This window comes from Panthera leo, chromosome E2 (genome assembly GCF_018350215.1).
Source record: "Panthera leo isolate Ple1 chromosome E2, P.leo_Ple1_pat1.1, whole genome shotgun sequence".
Classification (NCBI taxonomy): Eukaryota; Metazoa; Chordata; class Mammalia; order Carnivora; family Felidae; genus Panthera; species Panthera leo.
The window spans coordinates 34,023,719-34,040,468 of NC_056693.1; the positions used below are offsets into that span (position 1 = coordinate 34,023,719).

Sequence of the window (16,750 nt, forward strand, 5' to 3'; positions counted from 1 at the left end):
GAATTCTAGTTTTCTCTCTGGGTATATGCTTTTTTTTTTTTTTTTTCTTTGTTGAGATTTTATTTTTAAGTAATCTCTATACACAACTGGGGCTTGAACTCACAACCCCAACATCAGGAGTCACTCGCTCCACCAACTGAGCCAGCCAGCCGCCCCTCTAGATACATGCTTTGAATCAAAGCATTCAGGGAGATATTGAGGACACTGATATTGTAATGCCAGTAAAATGAGGATATTTTTAGAGGCCAGGTGGCTATGGAATAGGCACTATTCAGTGGCCACATTCTGGGCCCCACTAGAGCAGCTTTTAAGGATGAGTTGAGGGCACCTGGGTGGCTCAGTCGGTTAAGTGTCTGACTTTTGATTTCGGCTCAGGTCATGATCTCACGGTTCGTGAGGTCGAGCCCCGTGCTGGGATCCATGCTAACAGCATGGAGCCTACTTGGGATTCTGTCTCTCTGTCTCTCCCTCTTGGTCTCTGCCCCTCCCCTGCTCATGCTCTCTCTCAAAATAAATAAATAAATACTTAAGAAAAAAAAAAAAGAGGCACTGTCAGCAAAGACTGTCTCATTTTTATTTTCTAATAATTTTAAAAAAGATTACTGAAGTAATATGTTTAGCATAAAAATTTGGGAAATAGGGGAAAGGAGTAAAATGAAAATCCCTTATAATTCCTCCATCCAGAGATTTTTTTTTTTTTAAACACTTAAAACTTGGTGTATGTGTTTTTTGTTATTGTCTCACTCCTATGCCTTGAACAGATTTCCAGGTTATTAAATAACATGATTTTTTTGTGTGTGAAATTTATTCATTTTGAGAGAGAGAGAGAGAGTATGTGTGCCAGGGGGCAGACAGAGAGGGAGAGAATCCGTGCTCTTTTTTGCCACCCAAGTGCCCCAGCAGCATTTTCTTCTTAATCGTAGTCTAAAATATTAGACCAGTTGCAGAAGAAGCAAGACTGGTGAATGTGTTGATACATAGCTACAGATGCAGACTTGACTTGATACAATGACTAAAACCCTTGAGACACTGAGCAGAATCCTGGTAGTAGTATACACCCTAACCCTTAGCATGTTTCACTTTCTCCTGTAGGAGACACAGTAGGATTTCTGTTAGACTTGAATGAAAAGCAAATGATCTTCTTTTTAAATGGCAACCAGCTGCCTCCTGAGAAGCAAGTCTTTTCATCTACTGTGTAAGTAGCTTTCCTCAGTCAAAAATTTGAGTAGATGCATGGAATTCACTTTTCTCCAGAAAAAGACTTTGTCCATTTATGTAGTCAGTTGTGATGAGAAATCATTTTATTTAGAGTAATTAAGGACCCATTTGATCATATCTATAACCATCCTGAAGCTTAATATAAGAAGATGAGGTTAGGACATTGTCAGGGTCACAGTCCTGTCTAGGTTAGTAAACAGAATCCATTACCCTTCCTTTCTACTAGGGGATAATGTCTAAAAACCACTTCCATGTATGAGCTTTACTTTGTTTTCATGAATTCTGTTGACCTCTGTACTCCTTTTCACTTGTAGATCTGGATTTTTTGCTGCAGCTAGTTTCATGTCATATCAACAATGTGAGTTCAATTTTGGAGCGAAACCATTCAAATATCCACCATCTATGAAATTTAGCACTTTTAATGACTACGCCTTCCTCACAGCTGAAGAGAAAATCATTTTGCCAAGGTAAGGAATCTGCTTAGACTAACTGTAGACTTTCACGTGCATCTCATAAGAAGCTGAAACAGTTCCTGAAAGACTTTTTACAAATAATTTTGAAGACCTGAATAAAATGGATGACCTCCTAGGAAATATAAATTACTCAAACAAATCCCGGAAGAGATATAAACTAACCAGTTATTATTACAAAATTAATTGAAATGAAATAAGAGATATGTCCCCCAAAACACACCAGACCTGGGTGATTTCACAGGAGATTTCCACCACATTTTTTTTTTAATGTATTTATTTTTGGAGATGGAGACAGAGTACGAGTGGGGGAGGGGCAGAGAGAAAAGGAGACACAGAATCCAAAGCAGGCTCCAGGTTCTGAGCTGTCGGCACAGAACCCGGCACAGGGCTCAAACTCATGAACTTCGAGATCGTGACCTGAGCAGAGGCGGACACTTAACTGACTGAGCCACTCAGGCACCCTTCACCACATTTTTAAATAAAAGATAACTATTTTTTTTTTTTTTTTTTTTTTTTTTTTTTTTTTTTTTTATTTTTGGGACAGAGAGAGACAGAGCATGAACGGGGGAGGGACAGAGAGAGAGGGAGACACAGAATCGGAAACAGGCTCCAGGCTCCGAGCCATCAGCCCAGAGCCTGACGCGGGGCTCGAACTCACGGACCGTGAGATCGTGACCTGGCTGAAGTCGGACGCTTAACCGACTGCGCCACCCAGGCGCCCCAAAAGATAACTATTTAAATATCACTATTTAAAATGTTTCAGAACCAGAAGGAAAGAGCACTTCCAAATAATTTTTATGAGCTAAATAATATCGGTATAAAAACCAGGCAATATAACACATGCACAAACACACAAACTGCAAACTAACTTTACCTGAATGTCAATGAAAAATCTTAAACATTAGGAAATCAAGTACATTTTTTAGCAGATATGCTTTTAACTTTGGAGTTTGTTGAAACATACTTCTCTCTCTCTCTCTTTTTTTTTTTTAACATTTCTTTATTTTTGAGAGACAGAGAGCATGAAGCAGGGGACGGGCAGAAAGAGAGGGAGACACAGAATCTGAAGCAGGCTCCAGGCTCTGAGCTCTCAGCACAGAGCCTGATGCAGGGCTCGAACCCATGAGGCATGAGATTATGACCTGAGCCAAAGTTGGACGCTCAACCGACTGAGCCAACCAGGCGCTCCAGAAACATACTGTTGCACTACCAGCACTGTTCTACAGCCATTAGGACAGTGAATGCCATCTTGCATAAAATTCCACAGCCTTTCTTTGCCGAAAAGTGTGATAGACATTAGTTATCTCCTTGGAAGAGTATCTGCTTTTCTTTCTTATGAGATGAACGTGGTCTGTTCCTTAAGCTGAGAAAGACTCAAGCTGCTTCCTGGTAATGATCTGAACTTGAAGCTTGTTTCACAATATGAACCAAAGCTTATCATTTTTTAACAGCAGTTTTCTAGATCCCTGTGGGGAAGGGGATTCTTGCCACATGTATTATATCAATGACAGAGATCACACTGGCCATGGTGCGGTCAGTGTTGGGCTGTCATGCCCCGGAAGGTATATGTAACATACTGTTATAATCCTAGCTCCTGTTTTGGCTCAAAAAGCAGGTCTATAAACAGCCCTTCTGGGCCATGCTTCACCTTGGACGTAGTGTCTCAAGCCTGAAGAGCGGCTCAACAATTTGCAAACGAACCAGAAAAGGTCACAGAGTGACCCAGCAGCATTGCCTGCTATGGCAGAACCTCCGTAATATCACAAGAACAGAAGGGCCCCTTACATACCAGCTCAGGGACCTGAGGTTCATTCCTAGAACTTCCCTTCAACTTGTGTTGGTGCCTGACAGAGATTATGAACTTTAAATTCCTCTTGAATTTAGTGAAAGTCTGAAGTAATACCTCTCTTGTCTGTTCATACCTCATTCCTTTTTAATTTAGCCTGTCTCACTGGAGGCGGCCCATCACTAAGCCTGCCTTGTGACGTATACCCTGAAAAGTGAGGGCAGGCTCCAGGAGTTCCCCTGGAGGCTGGCCTTAGTTAAAACAGCAACAGCATTTAGAGGACCACCCCCTGCAGAATTAAGCTTTGTGAAAGTCAGATGGCAATAGGTGCCAGCTGTTCAAAAGTCTCCTTTTACGGGCAGCTTCCAAGTACTCAGTACCCTGTCAGGTCAGCACCCAGATGCAGCCTGCCTTGAGTAAGAGCAGAGTTCCAGGTTAGGGCATCTTACGTTGCACTGTCTCTGACAGTGACACCAACACGGGAGTTGCTGGAGGCTCATTGAGTGGCGTCCTCCACGGCACAGAAACCTGCCACTGTCTTTCCCCTCTTTAACATCTCAGTTGCACCTCATTGTGGCATTAGGTGTGAATGTGCCTGAGACCATTTCCTATGCTGTTAATATTTTCAGCCTGTGTTCCAAAAGCTTATATTCGGCTTGTGTTTGTTTATTCACTGGAATATATTCCTTTCTGGCTTCATGGTAGGAGATCATGGCCCTGTTGCTTTCTGGGATTTTGTAAATTGCTCTATATACTCTCTGTATATACTCTCTGTCTCTAATTCTCATTCATTTATTCACTCTTTTTTTTTTCTCCTTCTTAACCTTTTTATTATTTGGAAACTTCAAATACACACAAAAGAAAAACAGACTATATGGTGAACCTAGTCACAGACAGGGTTAGAGGGGAACTACTGTCTTCCTTTGTCTGAGCTCCGTTGTCATTCCAGGTTCCCTGGCCATAATCCTAGAGGTTCTTTGACACCTTACTTTCCACCATTCCTACATCCTACTCAGAAAATACTGTGGGCTGTGCCTTCGGAATATATCCCACATGCAACTACAGCTTGTCACCCTCACTCCTGCTACCATCGTCCAAGCTGCCTTTTTTTTCTTTCCCTTTAGCTAGTCTCCCTGTTCCTACCTAGACCCCCTTCAGTCTATTCAACACAGCCTCCAGAATGATTTTGTTACAACTTAAATCAGATCATGCCCTTCTCTGCTCACAAGACTCTAGTAGCTTCTCGTTTCACTTAAGATAAAAGCTTAAATCCTTACAGTGACCTCCCAGGTTCTACATGATTTGTCCCCTTCCTTCCTTTATTACTTCTCTGACTTTACCTCCTACTTACCCTCTCCCACTTGTTCATGCTCCTTATTCAGCCACCCTGGCCTCCTTGCTGCTCCTGAAACATACCAGATCTATTATAGCCTCAGGGCCTTTGCACTTGCTGTTCTTGCTGCTAGAATGGGCCAGTGTGTGTTTTCCAACACCACCAAGCAATTAACTCAATTCTGACACTGCCTGACTGGAGACAGTCAGTGTCAGGTCCCACAAGTTAAGGTCTCATTCCTACAAGGCTGCCCTCTACCCCGACTTTAAATGCCAGTCGCTGGGGCGCCTGGGTGGCGCAGTCGGTTAAGCGTCCGACTTCAGCCAGGTCACGATCTCGCGGCCCGTGAGTTCGAGCCCCGCGTCAGGCTCTGGGCTGATGGCTCGGAGCCTGGAGCCTGTTTCCGATTCTGTGTCTCCCTCTCTCTCTGCCCCTCCCCCGTTCATGCTCTGTCTCTCTCTGTCCCAAAAATAAATAAAAAAAATAAATAAAAAAAAATAAATAAATAAATGCCAGTCGCAAGTTCAGGTTTCTACATTTGCTTCTGGCTGACTGGCTGTAAATTGAAGGTTCCCATGATCCCCCTCATCAGGTTTGATTAACCTGCTAGAGTGGCTCACAGAACTTAGGAAAGTAGTTTCTTTCCTAGACTGACTACCAGTTTATTATAAAAGGATTTAATCCAGGGACAGGTGGAAGCAGTGCAGAGGACAGGCATGTGGGAAGCAGCCTCCATGACCTGTGAGTGTACCATCTCCCCAAACCTCCACATGTTCACCAACCTTGAAGATTTTCAAACGGTCCCCTTAGGGGTTTCTCTGGTGGCTTCATTACAGAGGCATAGTTGATGAGAACATTGGTCATTAGTGAGTACATTCAATCTCCAGCCCCTCTGCCCCACTGGGAGGTGAGGGGAGGAATGAAAGTTCCAGCTCACTGATTACAATGCTGGTTCCCCTGGCAGCCAGCCCCAAACTTAGGTTACCTGGGGGCTTGTCAAAGCTGTCTAATTAACATAACAAAAGACATCTATTGCTCTCGTCTCTTAGAGAATTCCCAGGGTTTTAGGACCTCTGTGCCAGGAACCCAGACGAAGACCAAATATGTATTTATTATAAATCATAATATCACAAATGGTGTCTCTCCAGATATCCACAAGACTCAATCCCTCGCTCCCTTCATATCTTAAATGTCACCTTAGTGAGATCTTCCTTGGCTGTCATATTTAAAATTGTACCTCCCTGCTTCTATACACACTGCCTTTACTCTTCTCCCTGCTTTATTTTTCTTCATACTGCTCATCAGCGCTTAAAATTGTATATATTTTACTTTTTTACCTGGTTTCTTTCTGTCTCCCTTCACTGGAGTGTAAGCTCTCTGAAGGCAGGCATATATGTTTTTAGTCCTCTCTTCACTGCTGAGTCTCCAGGCTCAGGCCAGTGTCTGTCACTTGGTAAGGCCTGAAGTGAATAGAATGAATGTTTCATGTTTCTCTTGCCCCCTGGCTGTCAGGGCTGCACTTTTAGCAAAGCAGTTCTGCCTGTCCACTTTTCCATTTCAAACTGAGTGGAAGTGTCATGAAAGGATTCTAACCTGAGGTGTGTGGACTTCCAGAAGAGTCTGTGCTGGCCTATCATAAGCACCTGAGACTGTATAGAAACTTGTGTGTGTGCATTTTTCGTGGGAAAGACTCCGCTGCTTTTCTTCAGACTCTCAGAGCTCTGTGACTCAAAGGTGAAAATTTGCTGGTAAAACAAAGAGTACTAGTCTGAGAACCAAAAGGTTGGCATTTGATTCCTGAATCTGTTTCCCATGTGTTGACCTTATGCAGATCACTTCCATGAACTGTTTCTTTGCCTATAAAATGGGATTGATCACATCTGTGTCATTCTCTACTGTAGAAAATCACTGTCAGGTTGAAATGAGATGCGTGTGTGCAAACCTTCCTGAACAAAGCTTAAGGAGTGCGTAGCATACTTCACACGGATAGAGCATTTTCACAGCATTTCATATGCATCACTGCTCATAGGCCCATTGATTTGTTGACCAAATAAGTTGTAAACTACACTTTCTACTCAGGCACCGGCGTCTTGCTCTGTTGAAGCAAGTCAGCATCCGGGAAAACTGCTGCTCCCTGTGTTGTGACGAAGTAGCAGACACACAGTTGAAGCCATGTGGACACAGGTAAGAGGGTTTGCTCATTTCTTCTTTTTTGTATTACATTAGGCAATCATCCTATTCTTGTTTTTATGGTTATCAGAGAGGAAGAAATTTTCCTCTGTCCAGGGTTCTTCTAACTGGACTAAGAATTAAATATATATGATACAGATTAACAGGAGAGAATCAAATGTAGTTACGTGCACATGGGGAATCCACACAGACATGAAATTCCAAAGACAGGCAAAATGAGGTATGCATGTCGTCCTCAGTTAAGGAAGGGGGTAGGGGTCTGGGGGTAAAAAGGGAAGGAAAGCCCTTAGCAGGAAGCAGAGGGGATGTTCGGAAAACAAAGGTTGCCCCGTTGTGCAGATATGTTTCTTAGGTAAAGAGGAATCTCTTATTAATAACTCTCTTCCTGGTAACAGGTCCTCTATTTAAATTCTTTTTAGGCAGTTGCAGGGAGGTCAAAGTTTCTTCCTGAGTCTTTTGGACCTTGATTGTTTTCAGCTCAGAATAATCCGTGTGTCTTTGCAGCCCGTCTTGGGCTGTCTACCCTTGTACCCCACACAATGTTACCAGTTCCATAGCTGTTCTTTAAGGTTTATTATATACAAAGTGGGCTGAGAAATTCGAGTTTGCCAGACAGTTCATGGCTGTCTTCCAGAAAGTACCTGAAATAGAAGAAGCTGTTTGATGGAAGGCCTCTGTTTTTATCTTGTTTACTCAGTACTATATTTTAATACAGTTTTACAAAATGTAAAAGGCCTAATACTACTTATGATCCTCTTGGGAAATCCCTTTTAGCTTTATTTTTAGGGCCTCCTCATTTACTAGCTACTTAACCCTCTAACCATTGAGAAGGCAGCACCTCCCTCCCATGTAGCCAAGTTGAACTAGAAGGCACCCTGGATCCTGTAGAACAGTGTCTAAACATCAGCAAGAGCAGCAAGTATGATGTCCCCAAGAAGGCCTCCCAACCGAGTTTGGAAGCAGAAAGAGATGGGGCACCTGGGTGGCTCAGTCGGTTAGGCCCTGCATTGGGCTCCACGCTGGGCACAGAGTCTACTTAAATAAATTTTAGAAAGGAAACAGAAAGAGGAGCTGGGCGGCGGGCTGGCCCTGACCTGGCCCAGGCATGTGTGCTGACTGTGGGTGAGCAGTGCCCGGGCCAGTCTTCCAGGCCAGCTCCCTGTAACTCAGCACATCCTCTCTCCTGCCCTGCTCTTATTTTTGACAGAGCTTTAGCCACCAGAGCTCCTGAGGGTCCAGAGTCTGAGTGATGGACCCCAATTGTCACCTCCAGGTGTGGCTTAGTCTAGGCCCTTCACTCTACCTTGCCAGCTTTTGCAGTGGGTTGTTATCTAATTGGCTGATAAGGGAGGTGCATGCTGTGTATCTTATGTCACTGCTCACTGTACCAGTTTCTCTTCGAAAAGAAAGGCACGGTGACTCCAGCGGTAGCTGTTTCCTTGGTATCGACTCTGCAGCCTAGAATTCTCAGTTTGAGCACCTTTGAAGGTTTTAGTTATTAGGGCCTCACAGGCAGATGCAAAGTTTAAAGGATGGATATCTCGATACCCCTTTTGATCTTTGTTTGTGGGAGGATGTTAAAATCCCAAAGAGCAGTATCTGGTCTTAACTCGTCTTCGCGCTCTCTGGGCTTCTCAGTGGGTTTGCTCACAATGAGCACTTGTAAATGAGGGCTGAAATCTAAAAACTTAGAACCAGGTATCTTAGCCTCCGTAATAGATATATACAAAACAGGATTGGAAGAGGAAATGTAAAGAGTTATAAGAAAAGTTAGCTCAACTTTCAGCAGCAACAACAATTTTAAAGGGTTAAGAAAGGAAATCCGGATAAACTGAATGTCGTGAGCTGACCCTGGGAAGAAATGGACAACCTAGGCATTTCTATTACCGTAGAAGAAAATTGAAATGATTATCAAAGGTATATTTGCCCTCCATTCCCTCTGCCCCAAGCACTAAGCCCAGATGGTTTCACTGATAATTCTTTCAAACCTTGAGGGACTGGATAGATTCTATTTAAACCTCTCCAGGCCAGGAGCACCCAGCTGGCTCACTCAGTGGAGCATGCAACTCTTGATCTCGGGATTGTGAGTTCGTGCCCCACTTTGGGTATAGAGATTACTTAAACAAGTACATAAAAAAAATAAACAAGGGCTGTCTAAGAATACGTACCAAGAAATATGTGGTGCCTATGAGAAGAAAACTTTTAAACTACTAAAGAATGCAAGATAAGATTTGAATAAATGGGTCTGTTCTTGGATAGGAAGTCCTGTTGGTGTTTTAAAAGTGACACTTTTCTCTAAACCATAAGTTTAATCTGGGTTAACTTTTTTTTTTCTTCTGAAAATAGAAATGCTAGTTTAAAAGCTTGCTTGTGTGCTGGGACACCTGGGTGGCTCAGTCGGTTAAGCATCCGACTCTTGATTTCAGCTCAGGTCACGATCTCACGATTCGTGCATTGGAGCCCCGTGTCAGACTCCACACTGTCAGCGTGGAGCCTGCTTGGGATTCTCTCTCTCCCTCTCTGCCCCTTCCCTGCTTGCCAGCTCACTCTCTTAAAATAAATTAAAAACTTTAATTAAAAAAAATAAGTAAAAACTTCCATGCTATAAATAAGACAAGAAAATTCTGAAAGAGAAGAGTTACAGAGGGGACCAAACTACCTACCACATCTTAAGATATATTAAAATAAATGCTAATAGTTCGCTCCCCATATATAAAAAGAATGGCAGAACTGTGGAGAACAGAATAGAAACCCAGAAATAGAACTAACCGCAAGTGAAAATTTCACATATAAAAGCCTCGTGTCAAATCTGCGGTGCAAGATGGACTGTTTGATATTGGGATAAGTGGCTGTCTGGGAAACAAAGCGTGTCGTGTTTTGACCTACCATACACGTCTGTAAGTTTTTTTCGTGTACATACAGACTTGGTGGGAGAATATACTTGAACTTTTTACTTACTCCTCACAAGAGGATGAGGGAGGATCAGAAATGAGAGAGAGACTTGTTTGTTCATATATTTGCTTCGTTTTTTAACCATGTGTAATGATTACCCTTTCAATTAGCCAGCTTGTTAATATTTTAGACTGAGTTGGCACATTGTCAGTTTGACCTCCTGAAGCATTAACCTAACTGGTACTTGTATCTTTCTCTTTAGTGACCTGTGCATGGATTGTGCCTTGCAACTGGAGACCTGCCCGTTGTGTCGCAAAGAAATAGTGTCTAGAGTCAGACAGATTTCTCATATTTCATGACACATGTGAAGAGGCATCATGGACTTATTTCTACTCAATTCCAGCCAATGTTGAAGAGAAAAAACAAAGAAAAAAAAAAAACATCTCTAATCAGTTGTGCGCACATTGAAACTTATAGCCATGGCCAGATTTTATGCTAAAAATGGTAGTTTGTCAAAGACAAAATTCTCTTAGAATCTAACCCAACTTGCCAGCCCTGAGAAATTCCTTTTAAGGCCAAGGAAAGCTGAGTGCTAACAGCTAGGCCTGTGGTACTTCCATGGAACACGCTAGGAGACAGTGCCCTCCCAAGTGCTGAAACCACACCGGAATTCTCCCATGTTGGGTTCATGTGAATGTCTAACAGGATGTTTTCTCTCCTATTCTAAAGTTTTTATTTGGGGCAGAAGTCATCGTGGAGAAGTAAATGACAGCGGTTCTGGGTTAAGCATAACTTCCAACCGGTCAGAGAGGCCCCGGTGTGTTAAGCGTGGATATTGCCCTGCAAAACTTGAATCTATAAACCAGAACCACACAGGTCAATACTACAAGCAACATGGAGGGCCCGAAAGAAGGTGCACAGACTGTGGAGAAAACCCAATTTTTGATATTTCCGTGATTCCAAAGAACATTGTAGTTTTTTTTTAACTGCAGAAAACTGGTGTATTTTCACATTCATGGTGTTTCTATCCAGTTTCAGTATCCGCATTTTGTGAGGAAAAAATGTTTTAACAATGCGGGAGGAATTCTTAAATTAATTGCAATGTTAGACTGGAGAAAATTTGGTATTTAGGGTATTTTTAAGGTACCATCAAATCAGGTTTTTTGTTTTTTGTTAAAATTTTTTTTTAATCAGTATTGTTTCTGGAAGTAATATACTTTGAAACTCTTGAACTAACAGTCTCAAAAACTCTTAGAGGACAGTCTGAGAGCACGTATTCCTGTTGTTTTAAATAAATACCTGTTTTTGAATAGTATATTCAATCATGGATTGCTGACTATGTCTTCATCAAAAGTGTTAATCCCTCTCAGGGTCTCTGGTGAAGACCTTCAAGAGTTTGGTTTTTTCTCCCAGAAAATTGGAAGGTAGAATTGTAAATTCATAGAACTTATTTTATAATGGTGTACCTCAGCAGCTGCCTTTCAATTTATGCCAAGTCCTTACTGAGTTTATACTTGAATAGTAAATACGTCTTCTGAGTTTTACAGTGTCTTAAACTCAATGCACATCTTTCTTTCCTCCTTTCCTACCCTTTCTTGTTTGTAATTCATTAAACTGTCCTATTATAGAGATGATTTCCTTCCTGGCCGTACTTGTTGGGGTGCTGGATTTTTTCCATGTCTTTAGTCTTCCATAAATTCAAATATATATATAAATATATATATATATATATATATGTTCTCTTCTTTAGCTTGTGGTGAATACAGTAATTTGCATTGAAGAAATAAAACATTTGTTGCCTTTTTTGAGTAAGATTTCACAACTTTCATTGGTGCCTGCTGCCAAGGTCCCAAGACCTCATCCTCTCCGATTTCAGGGCTACTTTCCAGGGCAGGAGAGAATCAAGTATTAGATTTTAAGAAGCAAAGGTAATCACTTACTCATCCCACAGATCTTTATTGAGCACATAATATGTTCTGGGTACTGTGCCTAAGTGGTATACAAAACAGATCTATTCATGGAGCTGCTGGTAGTGGGGAGAAGACAATATATTTGTTTGTTAATGCCTTACAAGATTAGGGTGCTATGAGAGAATGAGGGGGATTTAATTTAGATGGGTGGGAGGGGCAGAAGAAACCTCCTTGAGGAAGTAATATTAGTAAAAACTCCCTTTTTAAAAATTTTTTTTTAATGGTTATTTATTTTTGACAGAGACAGAATGTGAGTGGGTTAGGGGCAGAGAGGGAGACACAGAAGCAGAAGCAGGCTCCAGGTTCTGAGCTGTCAGTACAGAGCTTGACGTGGGGCTCGAATTCACGAGCTGTGAGATCATGACCTGAGCTGAAGTCGGATGCTCAACCGACTGAGCCACCCAGGCGCCCCAAAACTCCCAAGGAAAAAGTAGGACATGGCCAGGCAGAGAGACTGAGTGAGGACAAGCTTCCAGGACTATGTAGCTATGGGAGCACAGCATTACAGGTGAAGGCCTAACGAAGGAGAAAAGGAGCTCAGCCTCAGGATCTGATGGATGACCCCTGTAGCTAACAAGCGGGTAGAATAGTATGCTCCCATGTTGGAGAGGTGAGGAGATTGCTCATGAAGCCATGTTAAACATTTAGTATTTTATCCCAAGTTCAATAGAAAGCGAAAGAGTTTAAGCTTTGTTAAAGTGCTTTGTTAAATCATTTTAAAAGATAGCTCTGGCATCTATGTGGAGAATGGAAAAGAGAGGTGTGGGGTGGGGGTACAAGACAGGACAAGCAAAATATGGAACTAGTAAGACCAGTAGAGGGACTTTGAAGTCCAGCAGAGAGGTGAAGGTGGTCTATAAATTTAGTGGAGATAAAGTAGACAGAATTAATAGGTAATCTGTCACAAATCAAAGGAATGCAGGAGCCTGTTAGCTTTCTAGAAATCTACCCTTGAATTTTGTTCCTAAGATGGTCTATTCCAATTCTTCACTGCTAGACCATATGACAAAAGGACTTCAATATTGATAAAGGTATTCAGGATGGAAGCAAAGTTATAATCTTGGAGCTGCTTCAAAGGGAAAGACCACATAGAAAAAAAACTAGGGAACAGCAAGCAATGTGGAAGAGAATAAACAGCTTTATATTCTGCACTGCATGTAAACATTTTAAGAGAAATTGAAAGCTAGGCTGGGGCAGGGAGGGAGATTAAGTAATGGCATTTCTCCAATGATTCATTGGGGTAATGCTACTAGGGTTCCAGCCAAAAAAAAAAAGGTTTTAGTGAATTGCCGTCTTTTTGGAATGAGATTGATAAAGCAAAGTAAATTTGGTGCCATTTGCACACCAGGAAACAGGATTCAATCACAGAAATCAATTTCGTTTGCAGAAAACGACTTTTGCATGAATTTCAAACATCTTGAATATGTATCCATGAAACAAACTATCCAACTAAGATCAGCTCTTTCCAAGATTGTCCATTATTCACTTAAAACCATTTTTAATGTCAGGGCGCCTGGGTGGCTTAGTCCGACTCTTGATTTCAGTTCAGATCATGATCCTGCAGTGGTGAGATCAAGCCCTGTGTTGGGTTCCGTGCTGAGCACGGAGCCTGCTTAAGATTCTCTCTCTCTCTCTCTCTCTCTCTCTCTCCCTCCCTCCCTCCCTCCCTCTGCCCCTCTCCCCTGCTCATGCTCGCTCTCTAAAATAAAACAACTTTTTAAATGTATTTATTTGAGAGAGAGAGAGAAGGAACAAGGGGGGAGGGGCAGAGAGAGAGAGACCAAGAATCTCAAGCAGGAGTGTTTGAGAAACAGAGTGAGCAGGGGAGGGGCAGAGAGAGAGAGACAGAATCTGAAGCAGGCTCCAGGCTCTGAGCTGTCAGCACAGAGCCCAACGCAGGGCTCAAACTCACATACTACAAGGTGATGCCCTGAGCTGAAGTCAGACACTTAACCGACTGAGCACCCCAGACCCAAGTGCCCCTAAAATAAAATAATTTTTAATGCTAACCCACAAAGGATTTAAGAAATGACTTAATGAAAAATATTTAATATATTTAATTTTTCATTTTTTTTCTTTAAAGGCCACTTCTGTTTTCAGCAGAAAAACTTCACATTCTGATTTCCAGGAGTATTTGACAACTCAGGAATTGGAGCTATTTATAGCATGATGGTTAAAACATGCCCTTGGGTGTGAGCTTGGACCCAGTTCCAGCTTGTTTAGCCTTTCTTTCTTTTTTTTAATTTACATCCAAGTTAGTTAGCATATAGTGCAACGATGATTTCAGGGGTAGATTCCTTAATGCCCCTTACCCATTTAGCCCATCCCCCCTCCCACAACCCCTCCACTAACCCTCTGTTCTCCATATTTAAGAGTCTCTTATGTTTTGTCCCCCTCCCTGTTTTTATATTATTTTTGTTTCCCTTCACTTATGTTCATCTGTTCTGTGTCTTGAAGTCCTCATATGAGTGAAGTCATGTGATACTTGTCTTTCTCTAATTTCGCTTAGCCTTTCTTAATCTCTAAAATGAAGATTATAATACTTCACAGGAATTGTGGGGTGTTGTTATTGTTGTTGTTTTCTCCTAGAGTTTCAAGTATTTCAAAAAGAGACAATGTATTTATAAATTTTTAGCACGGGGTGCCTGCGTGGTTCAGTTGGTTGAAACTCCAACTCTTATTTCAGCTCTGATCGTGCATGATCTCAAGATTCATGGGATTGAGCCCTGAGTCGGGCTCTACACTGAGAATGCAGAGCCTGCTTGGGATTCTCAATCTCTCTCTTTCTCTCTCTCCCCCTCTTCGCTCACGTGCATGCTCTCTCTCTCAAAATAAATACTTTCAAAAATGTTTAGCACAGTAACTAGCACATGCCTGAGTATATGGGTACCTATTATTATCTTTATGCCCATTTGTTCTTAAGGCCAGACATGATGAAGTGGATTAAAAATAGCCACAAATTCTTTGATAGCCCTCTCATCTACAAATGAAGTTTATGCCCCTCCCCTAAAACCTGGGTGGATTCTGTGTCTGTTTGACCAATAGAACTCATTGGAAGTGATACTGTGCCAGTTCCCAGTCCTTAAGTGACTGGTAGCTTCCACTTCCTGTCTCTTGATATATTTGCCCTTAGCCCCAGCAACCATGGTGTGAGAAAACCCACGCAGCTCCGGGAAGACCTACATGGAAAGAAACTGAGGACCCCCTCCCCTCCAACCACCAGCCACTGGCCAACATCCACAGCTGAGCCCCCAGACAAGAGTCAACAGTTACTTGCCAGCCATGTGAGTGAGCATGTCAGAAGAGGCTCCTCTAGCCCCATTCCAGCTGCCCCAACTGATGACAAGTAGGACAGAGACTAGCTGTCACTAACAAGTCTTGCCCAAATTGAAGATTAGTGGGCACAATAATTGTTTTCGGCTACTTAATTTTCGGATGGTTTGTAACAGCAGTAGATAATAACCAGCAACAGATGAAATCACAAAGTTTTCTCATCTACTCTGATTCCATATATGGTTTAGAAGTAAGAAAAGGGTGGGCAAGTTCATTTAGTCCAGAAGAAATAAGTAGTTTATAGAGAAAATAGGTCATGAGGAAATTTGCTGAGTTTGCTTTGAGCTGCAAAATGGGTACTTGACTTAAACATAACTCAGTCCAGGTAATCAGCAAACCTTTACAGATACCTGTCCTCTACTTGGTGCTGAATATATATATATATATATATATATATATATATATATACTATATATCTATATCTATAGTATATATATATATATATATATATATACTATATATATCTATACTATATATATATATAATATATCTATATCTATACTATATATATATATACTATATATCTATATCTATACTATATATATATATACTATATATCTATATCTATACTATATATATATATACTATATATCTATATCTATACTATATATATATATATATATACTATATATCTATATCTATACTATATATATATATATATATATACTATATATCTATATCTATACTATATATATAGGTATATAGTATAGTATAGATATAGATATATAGATAGTATATATCTCTGAGAACTGATCTCACCCTGGATACAACTATGTCTTGGTAACCATTTTTAGTTCCAGACCCCACCGATATCTATTTTATGTCCATTCAAAATGTCCATTCAGGCTGGCCATCTGACTCTCAGATCAAACCTAAGTCAGACCTTAAACCACTCTAGACAGGTAACACACATTTGGCCCAAAAGTATAATGCAACTGAACAGCCATGCCTAGTGATCCAATAAAGAGAAATCAGCTCTAGGGAATCCTTTTGCAAAATCTGGCAGTTTGGGAGGGGAGTTTTTCTGAAAGTTATCCGATTTCTGGTTGCGTTGTCCAAAGTGAGTGTCAACTTTTATCTTGCCCAACTAGCCAAGAAACTAATAAGTGCCGGATAATGTTTATGATGTGTGTGTGTGTGTGTGTGTGTGTGTGTGTGTGTGTGACAGAGAGAGAGAGAGAGAGAGAGAGAGAGAGAGAGAGAAAGAGAATACTGTATGATGTAAGTTACGTCTACTTCTTGCAGTGGGGCTTTCCTCCCATGAAAAGGAGTAACTATCTTGAGAGCCCCAACAGGCATCTGGCAATCAGGCAGGCCAGAGGTCTGCATTATCCGATTCAAAAGCTGAGGGACTGGTTCTCAAGAAGTCTGCAGTTCATAGTGCTCTTACAACCCTCTTTAAACTATTTAATCTTCTTAAATCCTGTAATTTACCGACAAGTTGCAAGTGAGAAAACTGAGGCTCTTAACTTCGATTCCTTCCTCCTTAAAATGGGGGCAATGTGAGACTTAACCCCACACCGCGAGAGAACACCCAGTAACCCTCTTGCCTCTT

The 16,750-nt window shown here is 41.5% G+C and overlaps 1 protein-coding gene across 3 annotated transcripts in view; it reads left to right on the forward strand.

Moving 5' to 3' along the window:
* The window catches only part of RSPRY1 (ring finger and SPRY domain containing 1), a 44,483-nt gene extending 32,779 nt beyond the window's left edge, over window positions 1-11,704 (forward strand). For all 3 annotated transcript variants that reach the window (XM_042918705.1, XM_042918706.1, XM_042918707.1), the window contains exons 12-15: window positions 1,093-1,195; window positions 1,533-1,685; window positions 6,890-6,994; window positions 10,155-11,704. In XM_042918705.1, the coding sequence (XP_042774639.1) occupies window positions 1,093-1,195; window positions 1,533-1,685; window positions 6,890-6,994; window positions 10,155-10,251 (458 nt within the window). In that variant the 3' untranslated portion in view covers window positions 10,252-11,704. The remainder of the gene's footprint in view (window positions 1-1,092; window positions 1,196-1,532; window positions 1,686-6,889; window positions 6,995-10,154) is intronic.
* Window positions 11,705-16,750: the final 5,046 nt, after the last annotated feature.